At 44.5% G+C, this 16,540-nt stretch overlaps 1 protein-coding gene across 4 annotated transcripts in view; it reads left to right on the forward strand.

Moving 5' to 3' along the window:
• Positions 1-16,540, forward strand: part of LOC108942348 (arf-GAP with SH3 domain, ANK repeat and PH domain-containing protein 1-like) — an 81,326-nt gene that overhangs the window by 22,213 nt on the left and 42,573 nt on the right. For all 4 annotated transcript variants that reach the window (XM_018765657.2, XM_018765654.1, XM_018765655.1 and 1 more), the window contains 2 exons: positions 8,467-8,539; positions 14,847-14,992. In XM_018765657.2, coding sequence (XP_018621173.1) covers positions 8,467-8,539; positions 14,847-14,992 — 219 coding nt within the window. The remainder of the gene's footprint in view (positions 1-8,466; positions 8,540-14,846; positions 14,993-16,540) is intronic.

Consider the following 16,540-nt stretch of genomic DNA (forward strand, 5'->3'; position numbering starts at 1 on the left):
CTGAGTGGTAATGAGTACTATTTCGAGGTCTGCCCCACTCATTGTGATTCAGTGTCAATGTAAATTTAGGGGATCTTGTTGTTTTTGATGATACTGACACCCCTATGGATTTTTACATGTGTTTACTTCATTTACTTTTCTTATAGTAGTAGAATAATACACACACACACACACACACATTATCTGAACCACTTGTCCCATGGAACCGGAGCCTAACCTGGCAACACAGGGCATAAGACTGGAGAGGGAGGGGACACACCCAGGACAGGACGCCAGTCCATCACAAGGCACCCCAAGCGGGATTCAAACCGCAGACCCACTGTAGAGGAGGACCCGGTCCAACCCACTGCACCACCGCACCACCAGGCCCCCCTAGTAGAATAATAGTATAATAATTTTACTTTTACTTTTGTTTTACCAGGCGACCCGGTGGCACAGTGCGTAGTGCTGCTGTCTCACTGCATCGGGATGATATGAGAAAAAATGGGTCCGAACCCCACTCAGTCTGTGTGGAGTTTGCATGTTCTTTCTGTGTCTGCGTGGGTTTTCTCTGGGTGCTCTGGTTTCCTCCCACAGTCCACAGACATGCTGTTCAGGTTCACCCACAATGTGTAATTGACAGAGAGAGTGTGTTCCGCTGATGTATGGGTGAGTGACCCAATGTAAGTAGTGTATCCAGCAGTGTAAGTCACCACGGTGAACAAGGTGTGTGGGCTGGTAACACTACATAGAGTTCATTGGAAGTCGCTTTGGAGAAAAGTCTCTGCTAAATAAATGTACTTTTCCAGCTGGTGCAACCTTTTTATGAAGCTCTTTACTACTAACAGTGTGTGCGAATCTGGCTTCATCCGTGCTAAGAGCAGACACTTGCATGAAATATAGTTCTTCCCTGTTTGCTGCCCTGCAAAATTCTTGATATTTAGCTTGTCGATAAAAGTTTATACAACAACGTACATTCCACACCATCTGGCCGCTGCCACGAAAAGCTCCCCGATCCGATGACCTCTCGGGCAACTTCTCCCGAAAGCCGCGCGAGCCAGACTTCTCCGCACCCTTGTGCGAGAGTGCAGCTCGGCGGAAGTGTGCTAAATGATGGGTTCCGAGAGAAGAGCTCCGCTGAAGTCAGTGGAAGTCTGCTCGCGTGGTCATTTTCCATTTTTTTTTTTTTTTTTTTTTTTTTTAAACTGGGAGCTTTTATCTTTGCCTGGAAATTCTCATTTCCGTTCTACTGAGTCAGCACAGACTGGGGGTTGGCGCTAGGGCGAGGACAGGGCTGTAAAACGGGGGGAATAAAAACGGAGAATGCCGAGGATCTTCACGCACGATCTCACGGTGCTAATAAACACGTTTCCCCCTTCGGCGCGACTCGAACATCTAGTCGGATGGAAAACGGGCCCGATGCTTCCGTGCATCTCCGAACCTCGGAACCTCGTCTGTTTAACGTGCGGTCGGCTTTTTGGGAACTCTTACGTCCTATCTGCCCGAGGCGATTTATCTTGGCCGATTTGCGTTTGCGACGCCTTTTATGTAAATGCATGTAATCGAACCGGACGTTGGGTAGAGGACGGACCCAAGAACGAAAAAACGGTTTGAAAACAGGAAGACAAATGTGACTATTAGTTGTGGTTTTGTTTAGATGTTTAAGAGACAGTTTGGTTAATGACAGGAAATCGCCAGCGGAGAAGGTCTTTGGTGCTCATAAAGGGGCCCGGCTCGGCCCGGCCTTCCCGTTTCCTGCAGTCGGGAATGCGGAGAGAGGAAGCGTCAGGTCTGCGCCGACAGGATAAAGAGAACAACTGGGCATTTGAGAAGAGCACACTCTGTCTATGACCTTGACGTTCTCTACAAGTGCCACGTCCTCGCGTCGCTAGATGACATCGTTTGCGTTCGTGACGGTTTGCAGCTCTAGGCTGTAGATCTAACTGAAACGGGGACTGGGCGATGCAACATTTCTCCAGTTTGCACGAAATGCTGCTGCTGGATTCTCTCCGGTCGCGTCGTTTTTGCTAAGGAGGCCCGTGCCTTGTTTTCGGCTCGAGTTTCCCCAAACGTCTCCGTCCCCCTAAAAACGTTCTGACGTCGTCAACAAAGCGTGAAGGACAAGTTCACGCTGCACTTTGAAGTATGTTAACAACTGTGAGGGTGGGGGGTGCAGGTGGGTTTTGCCCTAATCCCCCCCCATTCAGACAGGTTTTTACCAGATAATTTGCTGTTACAGCATTAAGTGGTCCCACACCTGAGAGGTGCAGAATCAAAAGTCTGTAGGTTATGGGGTTCGGCTCCATTGAAGGGGAATGATGTCCCTCTGACCCTCGTAACTGCTGAATCTCTATCAACATTCAACATGGGTCTTCGCACCCATCTCTCTCTCAGTTGCCGAACTTGCATATTCTTGCCTATTCTACAGACAGTCGCTCATGGAAGGGGTCGGTAGTAATGTAGTGGTTGACGCTTCTCCGTTTGGACCCAAAGGTTGCAGGTTTGAGTTTCTTCTCTGGCTGTAGTACCCTCGAGCAAGGTACTTACACTAAATTGCTCCAATAAAATTACCCTGCTGTATGAAAGGGTAAATAATTGCAAGTTGCTTTGGAGAAAAGTGTCAGATAACGAATGCATTTTAATGCGCGTGCCATGAAAAACAGTCCTCTTGGACAATTGCTCTGACTGTGCTTGGGGGATCGTGTGTCTAAATCTAAAGCTTTTCATCCATTGGTGAAATGCACTTTTATTTACTCTGAGTTGAATATCGTTTTGGAGGAATGACTTTGCTGAATGAATAAACGTAAAAATAAAATGAAGGCCGTTGCCGGCGCCATCATGATTAAACTTTGTGGCATCTAGCGCTGCTGGTGACTCAGAGGAAGGAAGAGGATGTCCATGGGATGGACAGTGGTGTGTCACTCTGTCTTATCTTGGCTAGTGGAGCGAGTGGAGCCCTGCCATGTCCCAAGATATTTATAGATTTGCTCAAAGTTGGAAAGCAGGCTCACGCTTTACACACATACACACTTTTGTCAAAGGATAACTGGTGGAGGACAGGTAATATCAAGCATGTGCTTAGTTTTGAAATTGGTTTCCATGGCAGCAGCAAGACTCTCAAATTCAAGGGTGTTTGCAACCGGTGATCATCGCTACCAGGATATTACCATAAGCTGTTGTAAGTTCCCGTTCGATGGATTTTGGTCCACGGCTTCGGTTTACGCTCATGTCTGCGCGTTGCAGGTTTGGAGTATGTACGTCCTCTCCGCGTTGCTCTTCGATTGCAGCGTGCAGTCTTAAAGCGAATTCTCATAAATCAAAGGTGTAATTCCGAAGCCCAAAAATCGACACCCGTTCATAGAAAAATTCCACCAGATCCCATTAAAATGGACACAGTTACTTCAATAGTCAACATTAGTTACCATAACACTACATAACAAGGCAGTTTCTCTCCATTAATTACTCTATAATACTGTATGGCTGTGAAACTGAGCCCATTAAACTATTTCGTAGCTATTAAACACTTAACAAAAGTTCACAAATGATACAGATGTACACAGAGGCAGTGTTTATGTATAAATTACACCTGCAAGAAGAAAACGAAACGGTAAAAGCGGGGGAGATTTACATTAATTAATTTAGCCCACGCTTTTCTCCAAAGTGACTTATAATATTAAGATTACAAATATTACTATAGTTACTAGCATTTACCCATTTATACAACTGGGTCTTTTTTTTTTTTTTTTTTTTTTTTCCACTGGAGCAATTTAGGGTAAGTGCCTTGCTCAAGGGTACTACAGGCAGAGGCGGGGATCAAACCTGCGACCTTTGGATCCACGGATAGTAGCTCTAAACACTACGCTACCAGATGTAATAAACAAAAATGACGCAAATCTTCTCTCCGATTTCACGTGGGTTTTGCGTGGGTTGTAACACACACGTACAGTACATACTCTTTGGGCTATTTAGAGGCATTAATTTGCCTGTTTGTGTCACTTCGGAGAGAAGCATGGGATAAATGGGTGGGGGCTGCTGGTAGTGTAGTGGTTGGAGTGACTGCCTTGGGATCCATGGATTGCAGATTCAATCCCTCCTCTGGCTATAGTACCCTTGAGCAAGGTACATATCCTAAACTGCTCCAGTAAAATTACCCAGCTGTATAAATGGGTAAGTAATTGTAACCTTAACACTATAAGCTGCTTTAGAGAAAAGTGTCAGGTAACTGGATAAATGTATGGTGCTGTATACAAAATTCATGTTCAGTCCTCAAAAAAACACCCTGTGAGTCAATGTTGGGGTCACTTATATCCAGTTGGTCCTTCTCTCCACACCAGCTTACAATTGTTCACACATTTATACAACTGGTTAGTTTTAAACTGCAGCAGTTTAGAGTAAGTGCCTCTCTCAGCGGTGGTGGGATTGGAACCTACAACCTTTGGGTCCAAGAGCAGGAGCTCTAAACAGCACTTCCAGGCAGGGTATTAAATCGAGGCCCTTTTCAAGGCAAATTCTCGTAAGGGGTGTGTCTCAGGGAGTTAACATGTTTCTTTTGTCCCTCGCAATGATACCCTTGGAATTCATTACTATGAAGGACCACCTGCCAGATTCACACCAGCAGTTAGGCTTCAGGCAGAGTCACTGGCTGCGTAGTATGTGGCTGGAGGTGGATCGATCATTTGCATACATCACATTGTATTTTCACACATGTTGCGACCACACACTTTGCCTCTGTATCTGATAGTCTGTGAAACTTTCGCAGACGGAGGAAGGGGAAGTGAGCGCGAGCGCCGGTGAGGTCCCAACCTTTACAAAGGACAGTCCGTACTAAACTGAAAAGTGTTCGGGATGCAGAGCTTGGGAAGTTCTACCAGCGAGTCTTGTGAGATTTTCGTAAAAGAGCACCAGTCGACACAGTTTCGATTTTTGAGGAGGCGATAGAAAGATTGAGCGGAAGCGTTCAAGACAGTTGAACGTTGTCTGTGTTGCAACTGTGGGGAACTGACACCCTCTTCTTTTTCTGTCTACAGACTTGTTTTACATATATTTATTTAGCAAACGCTTTTCTCCGAAGCAGCTTCCAACGAACCCTATGTAGTGTTATCGGCCCACACACCTTATTCACCATGGTGACTTACACTGCTAGATACACTACTTACAATGGGTCACTCATCCATACATCAGGGGAACACACTCTCTCTGTGTCACTCACACACTATGGGGAACCTGAACAGCATGTCTTCGGAGTGTGGGAGGAAACCAGAGCACCCGGAGACAGCAGCACTACTCACTGCGCCACCTTTTCTATCAACACACTCCTTTGTCATCCTGGAGGATTATAAGTTCTTGCATTTTCTGTTGCCTTTAACAGAACAGGCTTTTTCTGTAACCCCCGACTGTATCTAACGTAGCAGGAGGACACACGTTTAAGCTAGACACGGATTCCCACGTATTTCAGCGCTCAAGGACACGCCTTTCATTCCTGGATGGTTGCCCTGAGCGCTGCACTGAATTAATTCAGACTTTTCAAAGGAGACACACTATGCCACTGCAGACCCATGTATATAATACACACACACTGCAGCACATGGTTTTAGACCTTGATCTCCAATGTTAAGGTTGACATTCCAAGTCCCGCGAGGAGCCCTGCTCTAATACCTTAGTTAGATATTAAACCACAGTGCCTTCAGGTAAAAACGCCAAGCTGTGAATAGATGAAGTTCACCAACCCCTTATGATAAAATTATTATACATATCAAAAAGTATCCATGACTTTATGAATGTAGATTTTCATACGTCCTGTATGAGCGCTTTCAGTTACGGTTTTCTTTACGCTGCGTGTCCGCAGGGTTAACCAAGAACCAGAAAGAGACCGTTTCGTAGACTACATGGGCAGGATCCCCTTCTCCACCCCAGCAGGACCTTGAGTTTTTTGCCTTTTTACACCTGAACGGGACCAATGACCAAAAGGATTGTTGTTGAGACCACCCTTTTCCCCAAGTACAAAAGACCATTGAATTCCCTTATTTCTTTTTTTGCTGGTTGATGAAAAGGTGCTGATGTGTACAGGGTGCGAGGATAATGAGTGGCATTCATGGGAACACACTTAGCGTTCCTGGCATTGTTGAGAAACCAGCGGCAACGGTTGCTAGGAGATGTGGCAGCTCGTGTCCTTCGGTGGTGAGCTAGGCGACAGCGACTCTATAGATGCTCGCCCGCTCGCTCGCTTGCTCGCTCGCCCACTCACTCTGGTGGTGCAGCGTCACTCTTCGCTTTTCAAGAAAGAAAGAACGTGACGAGTAAACGGCACCTGCCTCTTGTCTTATCGCTGTCCTACATGAAACTGAGACACTTTATCAGCTAAGTCACAGGATCAAGTCCTACCTGTTACTGTACTAACCTGGAATTGCTCAAGTAAAATTATACCACTGTATAAATGGGTAAATCACTGTAGGTAGCTTAACAGCATAAGACACTTTGGAGAAAAGTGTCAACTAAATGAATCAATGAAATCATAATTATATGTATATATATATTATATATAGGGGGCCATGGTGGCACAGTGGGTTGGACCGGGTCCTGCTCTCCAGTGACTCTGGGGTTCGAGTCCCACTTGGGGTGCCTTGTGACGGACTGGTGTCCCATCCTGGTGTCCCCCACCAGCCTTTCGCCCTGTGTTGCCAGGTTAGGCTCTGGCTCCCCGTGACCCCGTATGGGACAAGTGGTTCAGACAGTGTGTGTGTGTGTGTGTGTAGATATATATATATATATATTTAAAATACAGGTTATTAATTCAAAGTCCATTTTTGTATATTGTTACCATTATTTCCTTTTTTCCATTCAGTTTACATTATTCTCTTATGTAATGTTTGATTTGTGCATTATTAACTCCAGCCTCTTAATGGGTTCCAGTTATATGTATAGAATTAGAATAGCTTATTAATTTTACTAATATAAAAGCTTTTTTTTTGAAAAAGCAATTAGAGTTTGATTTTGGGTTTTATACTGGTCTCTAAAGATTAACTATTCCAACTCTTGGCGGCAACTATATAGTAATAAAATGCGTCAAGAATCTAACATTTGTAACATAACTGCATTTTGAAGTTATAATAAATCAACCTATAAAGGACAACAGTCCATTCACTGCTGTTGTTTGCTTTTTAAAGGTTTATTTATTTTTTTTTTTTGGAAGATTTCCCCAGATTTTGTCTTTTTTGCTGCTCCGTGGTGGGCGCAGTACCTTTGCAACCGAAGCTGTTGCCGTCATTCATAAAGGTTTCACTCACCGCTTTAAAGCCACATTCTTGCCTTTGTAACAGCTGCTCAAGTGCACAGCTGGAATATTCACGACAGTCCACATGTTCTTGGTTTTTGACACTGTGGGAGAAATGTGAAAATGAGTGGACCTTTAACTATCTTGATTCCCTCTTTGGCAACATGAGTTATAATCTGTGTCAAGAATACAGTTATGAACACGAGGATGGATAAATATAAGTAACGTACAATCCATTACATCACACACACACACACACACACACACACACACACACACACACACACACAGTGGCTGAAGCCACTTATCCCAAGCGGGGTCGCAGTGAACCCGAGCCTAACCTGGCAGCACAGGGTGTAAGGCAGAAGGGGGAGGGGACACACCCAGGGCGGGACGTCAGTCCATCACAAGGCACCCCAAGTAGGACTCGACCCTCAGACCCACCAGAGACCAGGCACAGGCCAAACCTGGTGCACCACCCTGCCCCCCCCCCCCCCCCCGGTACGCCATTACATATTTAATCCAAATCCATTACTTAATAAATGTATTTTTGTTTTAGATTATTAACAGTTCTGTGAAGTCGGAGTTGGAGTTAGAAGCAATTATTGGGTTACTGGAGTCAGAGTCAGGACTAAATGTGCAGTATATGCTAACGAATAAGTCGACCCACAAAAATTAGAGGTGTAATATATGTAGTTTTAGGCCTATATTCGCTGGATAAGTCGACCCCCAAAATAATGTACAACTTTTGGGCAGTGCTGTGGAGTCGGAAGCAATTATTGGGTTACTGGAGTCGGAGTCAAAGGTTTTGTGTACCGACTCCACAGCTCTGATTATTAGAGTGGTAATGCATGTGGATTATTCTGGGACAATATTTCATATGTAGCTTTGAAATTGTGTTGTGTAATTTCCCCAGTCGGAATCTGCCATGGGCGCCTAATTCTGAAGCTAAGAGAGGTGGTGTTATCTTCATCATTGCATGCATAATTGATCCAATGGGTAACACTCAGCTGCGCTGTATAGCACAATTGTGATTTTCTGTGATTTATTCTATAATTCTGTGTTACACTTTTGTGCTACAGTCAAGAATGCCAGTTCTCAACACCCGTGACTTGTAGGTCACATAAAGTTAAACGTAAAGTTAAGCGTAAAGTTAAATGATTTTTATTACGCCGTATGCATGGCTTCAGCTTTTTTTTTTCTGTCTTTGTTTCCAGGCACTTGATCAAGACCGGACAGCACTGCAGAAAGTGAAGAAGTCTGTCAAGGCAGTTTACAATTCAGGCCAAGGTAAGAGTGTGCTCCTCTTGTAAGAGTGAAATGTTTGCTCTTTAGGTGAGAATGCACTCCTCTTATCCTCAGATTTTAATGTCATTTGGTTGAAGAGGCCCCTAGGTGTCCATAACAGCTTACTTGGGCGCGCAGTGATTTAACACACTCTGTCACCTGCTACTGTGCCTCTTGGTGGCCATGTCACATGCAATGTTCAAAACTTGTACAGTTGCTCCCCAATTTCTGACTTTAGTTGGGACCAAGAGTTGGTTGGTTACTCAAAAAAGTTTATAAATCGAATGTGACACGGAGTCGGGGAGGGGCTCGTCATTGCTTCTCTAGGCAACTACCTGGGTGATGTATGGCATCAAAAAGAGTGTGGGACTACCTGACTCTACTTGAGGAACCTTTGTCAAATGCACGTTTATTTACCCTGGGATCTAAGTCGCTTTGGAGAAAAGCATCTGCTACACTAATAAATACAGGTGGTCCCCGATTTACTATGGGGTTACGTTCCAAAAACCCATCATAAGTCAAAAAATGCATTTAATACACCTAATACACACCTCTGCGTGACAGACCGGGAGATTCGGATCGCTGCCGGCGCCCAGCAAATCAAAATTCAAAATTCGAAGTACGGTTTCTACTGAACGTCTATTGCCAGCTCACCATCGTAAAGTTGAAAAAATCGTAAATCGGGGACCACCTGTATATGTAAATATAGATGTCAGTATCCAAACCTTGGAGTGCCACACCAGAGATGGATTCCTTTACAAACTGAGCAGGTAAGCGACACAAAGGGAGGTAGCAGCACCATTTTTTTGCACGTGAGCAAAGGAGCACGGTGGACTGTCTCTCCTTCCCACTTAGTAGATTGCAGGCGGGTGGCCAGGATCTGGTGAACTAGGACAGCTTGTGCACGAATTGAGTCAACGAGAACGCAATGACCAGTGCGTTCCAGGTGTTCTGAGTCCCACTGGCAGGAGTATTTACGACACGGTGTAAATAAGAACACTCTTGAAAGAATGCTGGCCCAGACCTAGACTGGGGAGATGGTGTTCGAACAGAAATGTAGACCTTATTCAATAACAGTACCGTGCAACTATCACACGCGCGGACTTTATGTAACAGATTAAAACATAGTGATGTAAGAAAAAACCTCAAGGTGTAATTTTTTTTTCTCCCCGATTCCGTGATGCGATTTGCATCCCTCCTCCTGTAAATTATATTTTATTGCATGCTTCTGAAATTGGATCATTTATTAAATCCATCTGCTAATGGAAATAAACAAGGTCTTAGATGAGATAACAGCTAAAGATCAGTGTTGGGCTCCTTAGTACTGGGCCTCTTCATGCAGAACTGTAACTCTCTTATCCGAAGGAGGATTACCATCAGGGTTTTAAGGTTTCTTAGGCATCGAAATTGGGACGTATTTGGTTTGGTTTTTATGTCAGCTTGAGAGCAAATGTGTCATACTGGAGATCATCTTAACTTCATCAAGAGCTCTTCAGGTGTCTTTATACCTTCTCACCGTGACATCTTTCTGCTTGGCTCAATGTCCTCGGCTTTCTGTGGGGGTCCTAGCCCGAGTCTGAGAAAGATTTATTGTTTGCCTCCTTTCACCGTATTTTGTTATAGTTCTTAGCAAACCTTTGGATTTCCAAAGTGTCACGTCCACGCCCACAGCTCAGTCAACAGCACCTGAGTTCAGTCTAGCACCTGAAAAACTGCTTACCCTTTAAAAGACCCTCCTCAGCTCCCATACCTTCGCGGAATCTCGTCAGAGACAACTGCCCTCCTTCGTGATGTCCAGTTCACACGCAACCCTTCTCAGTTCTCGTCCTCTGGTTTTCGTCCCTTCACTTTGTTTCCCGACCACATCCACGGATCTTCGTTCCAACGCCGACCGCCGATCGACCGACCCTTTGCTTCGTCTCCTGACCACGCCCATGGATCCTCGCTCTGACTCCGACCACCGATCGACCGACCAGTCGCCTGTCCCTGACACTGAGAACTTGCCTGATCCCTTGAATCCAGACGAACGACTCCGCGCTTGGGTCCAGCTGTCCCGGTTCCCTTGGTTCCGCATGACACAAATTTAACCATTCAGTTGTGTTTTAAATATTTCAGATGTTATAACATTTAAGTATACAGGTGGCACAGCAAGTTGCTGTCTCACAGCGCGTGGCTGGTGTGAGAGGACATGGGTTTGATCCCGGCTCAGCGTGTGTGGAGTTTCCGTGTTCTCCCCACTCAGTCTGTGTGGGTTTCCTCCAGGTGCTCTGGTTTCCTCCCACAGTCCAAAGACATGCTGTTCAGGTTCTCCCATAGTATGTGACGGAGAGAGTGTGTGTGTTCCACTGATGTATGGATGAGTGACCCAGTGTAAGTAGTGTATCTAGCAGTGTAAATCACCTTGGTGAATAAGGTGTGTGGGCTGATAACATCAACAAATAATAATTCATATCAAGTAATTATTCTAATACTGTTACACAAATACATTTACAGTACTGCTAAACTGCAACAAATGTTTCATATTTATTAACAGTTGTGAAATGTTGGCCATGGAAACATGTTTTAAGACTGAGAGTAAAGCTTTGCATAGATGTGTTAGTTCCGGTGATGAAGTTGTGTCCGAGAGCCAGTGACTGACTGCCTGTGCGCTTTCCCCTTATTTGTTACATAACAGGTCACTCTTATGTAACGGTATTTAGAGGGTCGGACAACGTAAACATAATAAACACGATGTGGAGACGAACGGTGAACTTATTGCTAGAGGTCTCGTATATAATGGGATAGTGATGTTTTTAATGGTAATAGTAATGGAATAGTAAAGATGTCTAAGAAAAAGAAAAATCTTACCTAACCTGGAGCTTGATCAAGTGGTTCTTAGTCCTTGGGGGTTTACCCAGCGTTGTTTCTGACTCCTTTGGCCAACCGTTATTGGAGTTATTGGCAAGTAATCAGGTTAGGTCTGAGCTTTGAGGAGTTTCTTGGTTCTTGGGAGGGTAGAGGGCAAATGAGCTAGACTCAGCTGGCTGGCAGTGGGACACATGAGCAGGCCCAATATTTGTGATGATGGGGACATCATTAGGGTTCTCGGCATGCTGACGCCCAGCCTTTGCTCATCTCACACACTTTTAGCTGCGGTGTTGAACAGAAGGGTTGTGTCCTGTTGTCAGTTCGGTCCAGTATGCTGTTTTGAAAGTCATGAACCTGCTGGGAGTCAATGTCAAGTAGCACGGTACATGTTGGTGTACATTTACATTTTTTCATGACATTTTCCTCCAAAGCAACTTCCAATGTTAAGCTACTTAGAGTTATTTACCCATTTATACAGCTGGGTAATTTTTACTGGTGCAATTTTAGGGTACTTCCTTATGGGTGCTACAGCTGGAGATGGAAATCAAACCAACAACCTGTGGGTCCAAAGGCCACAACTGTAATCACTACACTACCAACTGTCCCCTTCCTACTGTTGTAGTACTGTAATTGTATGTTGCAGTGTGTATGGAGTATATGCATTATTTATATTTATTTAGCTGACAGTTTTCAACAAAGTGACACCACGTGAAGCTATTTGCAGTGATTTACCTGCTTTTACTGGAGCTGTTCAGGTTTCTCAGGGGTACTACATCAGCAAGAGATGGAGTTTGAACCTAAGTTCTTCAAGTGCAAGGGAGCAGCTCTAATGTTACCTGTATATGTGGCATCATACTTTAGTGTTACACTAAGAGGGCTCATACTCATGGGCGAAAAGGACTAATAGTGATGTTCCCCTTTCATCCTCAACAGGAGTGTTATGATCTGGGTGAAAGTGTCTGATGTTGAAAGACTGGAAACACCCCATGACCCCAGGTTACATCACTGATAATTTATGTAGGTGCAAGGTGTGTGGTATAAATAATGGTGCTGGGATGCTCAGTGGAATAAAGGTGCTGGAGGCAACCTCCAATGGTGATGTTGATAAGAGGCTTTAGATGCTCTGTTTAGGAGCAGAGATGTAAGGAGGAAGTCAATATGCACTGGCATTTTGAAGTCAGGAAGTTACCAAGTTGATATGTAGGATGGTAAAATGGTAAAAACCGTCTTAGGAAGTAACCTAGAAGCAATAGAGCATGGAGGAGCCGGGGTGGAAGGCAGCAAGTGAAGGTTTTACAGTGCCAGTTAAGAGTTGCATGGAAGAAAGTGAAGCACTGATGGAGTTGAGGTGCATTTTAAGCAGGAGGATTGTGTCTTGAGGAGAGACTGGGAAAGAGAGCTGGCAGTATTCCTAGTGGATCCCTTTAGGTTCACCAGACAGCTTCTAGGCAGAAGTTCAGTGGGCAGTTGCTCTGCTCCAAAACATATGCAGAGATTCCACAAAAGACCTGGAGCTGGAGAAGTCCAGGGTTTTAATAGAAGCACATAATCCAACGGACACATTGGATGAGGGAGAACCTACTTGGAAGGGTATATGGGAGGTCGTGAGGAAGGCAAAAGTAAGCTCGACCTCAGAGTCAAGCGGAGGACCCTTCAAGGTCTAGGAGCATTGTCCAAAGAAGTTGCTTAGTCTCTAGAGGATCCTGAGTGTCATCTGGAGAAGGGGCATGGCTGCACAGCATTGGAGGTATGCCGAAGAGTTGTGGATCTCTTTTTGCTTTTAAAATGTTCAGAAATGATTTGGCTGACTGTAGCCAATGTAGCATTTACTGTAGTAAATGACAGTTAGGTCATTGCAGGAAAATAGATCCCCCTGCTGGGCCGCACCAGTAATGCATACTTGTCTTTTTCTCTACTGTTTTTATTTAAATACTTCCTTTTGGATTTAGCTGACAGCTTCTTCCAAGGTCACTTCCAAAGTTCATTTCAATTATTGCTTCGAGTTATTTACCTGTTTACACAGCTGAGTAATTTTTTACTGGAATAGTTCAGGGCAAGTACCTTCCTCGGGGGTACGGAAGAAAAGCGGGAGCCCCTCTTTCAGCCTCGTCACTCGGACCAGTTGGGATAGATGGGGACGGGAAACAGAGCATCGCTCCTTTCCAGGACAGGTCAGGTGGTGTAACCATGAGCACATGTGCTGCCCCTCCATGGTCCCTTTGCTCTTTTGAAGCTAAAGTTTTTTGTTGATGCTTTTATTTTCCACTCCGTTGTGGTCTGGAAAGCAGTTCCCGTTGCCCGATGGTGTGAAACTGTATCTATCCAATGACCTTTACAAAGGAGGCTTCTTTTCCTTGTACATTGTGAGCTTTGAAATGTGTCACATAGACTCCGTGGACTCTCGAACCCCAGCCGCGCTTGGTTCTGTAGGGACGTCGCTCTGAGCGGTTAGGATTTTTGAAGATGGGGATATGGACTGAATTAAGTCAATATCTCTCCCCCCCCTCACAAAACACCTGCGCTGATGGCCAGAGTCCCAGTGCTCCTGGGGTGGATCCGAGTAGGGCACCTCTGCACTGAACGAGCGGTTATTAATAAAGATTCTGCTGCTATAATAATTTTTACGTTTACTCACTTAGCTGAAACTTTTCTCCAAAGTCACTTACAGTGTTAAGGTTACAATTATTTACCCATTTATACAGCTGGGTAATTTTTCTCTTTTTACTGGAGCAATTTACAGTAAGTACCTTGCTCAAGGGTGCTGCAGCCAGACAGGGGTTCAAACCTGTGACCTTTGGATCTAAGAGCAGTAGCACTAACCACTATGCTAGTGACTGTTCCAACAAACACTGATATGGATTTTAAAATGATTTAAATTAAAATTATTTATTATAAAAAATTAAAAATATTTTCTGATGCACTTGTCTTTATTGTAAAGTTTTTGAGAAGCTGCTTTCAAATGCAGTATATAAAACAATTATTTATTACACTATCAAGGCAATTGTCATACTTACTGCAGTCGCTTGCAACCCCTTTCTGCTGAGCTACTCATGAAGTATCGCTTGTGATAAAATATTAGTCAATCAAATCATAGTGTTTTTCTAATGATTACTGCTTTTCAGGAGCATTTTGTGCTTTTTATCGCTTAAAATTTTCCAGTTAGGAATGGTTTTCCTTTGACTTTTCCAGTAGGTTTTTTACACTTTACAACTTTCATTTTCATTGAGGTCTTAAAGAAAGTGCAAGAGATATTAAAGTCATTATTATTACAGATGACGGAAAGTCAGGAGAGCCGCTTGCCAGCAGGCACACGGAAATGAGACAGTAGAGATGCAGAGGACAGGGGTGTCTAGGGCTGCTTGCCCTTCGGAGTGCTTGACATCATCAAGGCGCATATTTTAATACTGAATATTGTTCATTCATTTCACGCTTCGCGTTAATCCCTTTCCTCAATCCTTTGCAGACCACGTCCAGAATGAGGAAAACTACGCACAAGCACTGGATAAGTTTGGCAGCAACTTCATCAGCCGGGACAACCCTGACCTGGGCACGGCCTTCGTCAAGTTCTCCACGCTCACCAAGGAGCTGTCTGCTCTTCTCAAAAATTTGGTGAGGATCACCGATGTTTTTGGTGTCTGTGAATCAGGGGTTGACCTCTGCACCACATTGTCTTAACAGGTAAATGAAGATTAAGGCTACCTGTAGCGCCAGCTAGTCTGTGTGTACCTGGGCAACCTGGGCAGTGCTTTTGTGGGTCAAACTGGAGTGAAGTTCTAAGGAAACCAACTCACAATTGTTCTGTGTTTCTGGAAACTGCTACAGAAAAGCTGGGATGACATTTGAGGCCTTTTTCTGCTGAAAATTGTTAATTCCAGAGCTTTGTCTCCAGCAGGTGTTGTCTGATCTTTGCTTGGTGCTGCACTCTTAATACTGGTGCCACCCACATGACTATGTTTAAAAACGGAAGGTTTCCTGATCCTTGTACATCCTTAACCTGAAAATTGGAAACAAGAAGCGAGCATCATAAATTATTTTTGCCAGAGCAATACTATTTTGAGTTAACATCAGTAACAACTTGTAATATTTGTTTCTTCTGAGGCTGTCAAATAACGGTCCACATTTTTAGATGGCAAGAGTACACGAGTCTCATCTACTTCATCCATGTTGACTAATCAAACACGTGGAGAAAGTTGCTGTGATGCGGAGCGGTCCCAAGAAGGGCCGAGGAAGGTTTCACCCCAGATTATATGTCAGTCCATCACAGGAAATGCTCACATGCACTGTGGTTCGCTCTTGTAGAAAATAGGAGACCACACACATGTTGCCCATCATGAGGTGGAGATTAAAGCACAGCACAGGAAAAGCAGAACAACAAAAAGGTTTATTTTATAAGAAAGGAAGGGCAAAGAGCTCAAAACAGGTCTTGGGTGGATGATAACCCCATCACCCAAAACGTAGGTCTGTGGCAGCCAGCATAAACACACAACTTCCCCTATGAAGTATTCAGGCCAGCTGCCTTTATTGCCCTTCCAGCAGACAACTCAAGTGTCCACAGCTGGCCATCACTTCATTAGGGCAGGGCAAGCCTGGAAGAGCTGTGTAACCTACAGTGCCCCAATCACCCCCGCCCACCTGCCCCAGGCTAAATCACCCACCAGCTCACACCACACAAAAACAGGGAAAAGAATATTAGAATAAATTCATCCCAGGAAGTGGTGTGGCTGGATTTGTACCCACATGAGCTGTGAGGACAGGTAGCACAGTGGTGGGACATCAAGTAGTGCTGCTGTCTCATGACATATGTGTGGGGCAGGAGGGTGTGGGTTCAAACCCTGCTCAGTCTGTGTGGAGTTTGCGTGTTGTGTCTGTGTGGGTTTCCTCCCATACTCCAAAGACATGCTGTTCAGGTCCCCCATAGTGTGTGAGTAGCAGAGAGAGTGTGTTCCACTGATGTATGGATGACTGACCCATTGTAAATAGTGTATCTAGCAGTGTAAGTCACCACGGTGAATAAGGTGTGTGGGGTGATAACACTACATAGAGTTCATTGGAAGTCGCTTTGGAGAAAAGGGTTTGATAAATAAATAAATTTAAATGTAGTGCTGCTGCTGCTGCTGCTGCCTTGTAGCACCTAGGTGGTGTGATAAACCATGTGTT

The sequence above is a fragment of the Scleropages formosus genome, chromosome 5 (genome assembly GCF_900964775.1).
Source record: "Scleropages formosus chromosome 5, fSclFor1.1, whole genome shotgun sequence".
In the NCBI taxonomy this organism is placed as follows: Eukaryota; Metazoa; Chordata; class Actinopteri; order Osteoglossiformes; family Osteoglossidae; genus Scleropages; species Scleropages formosus.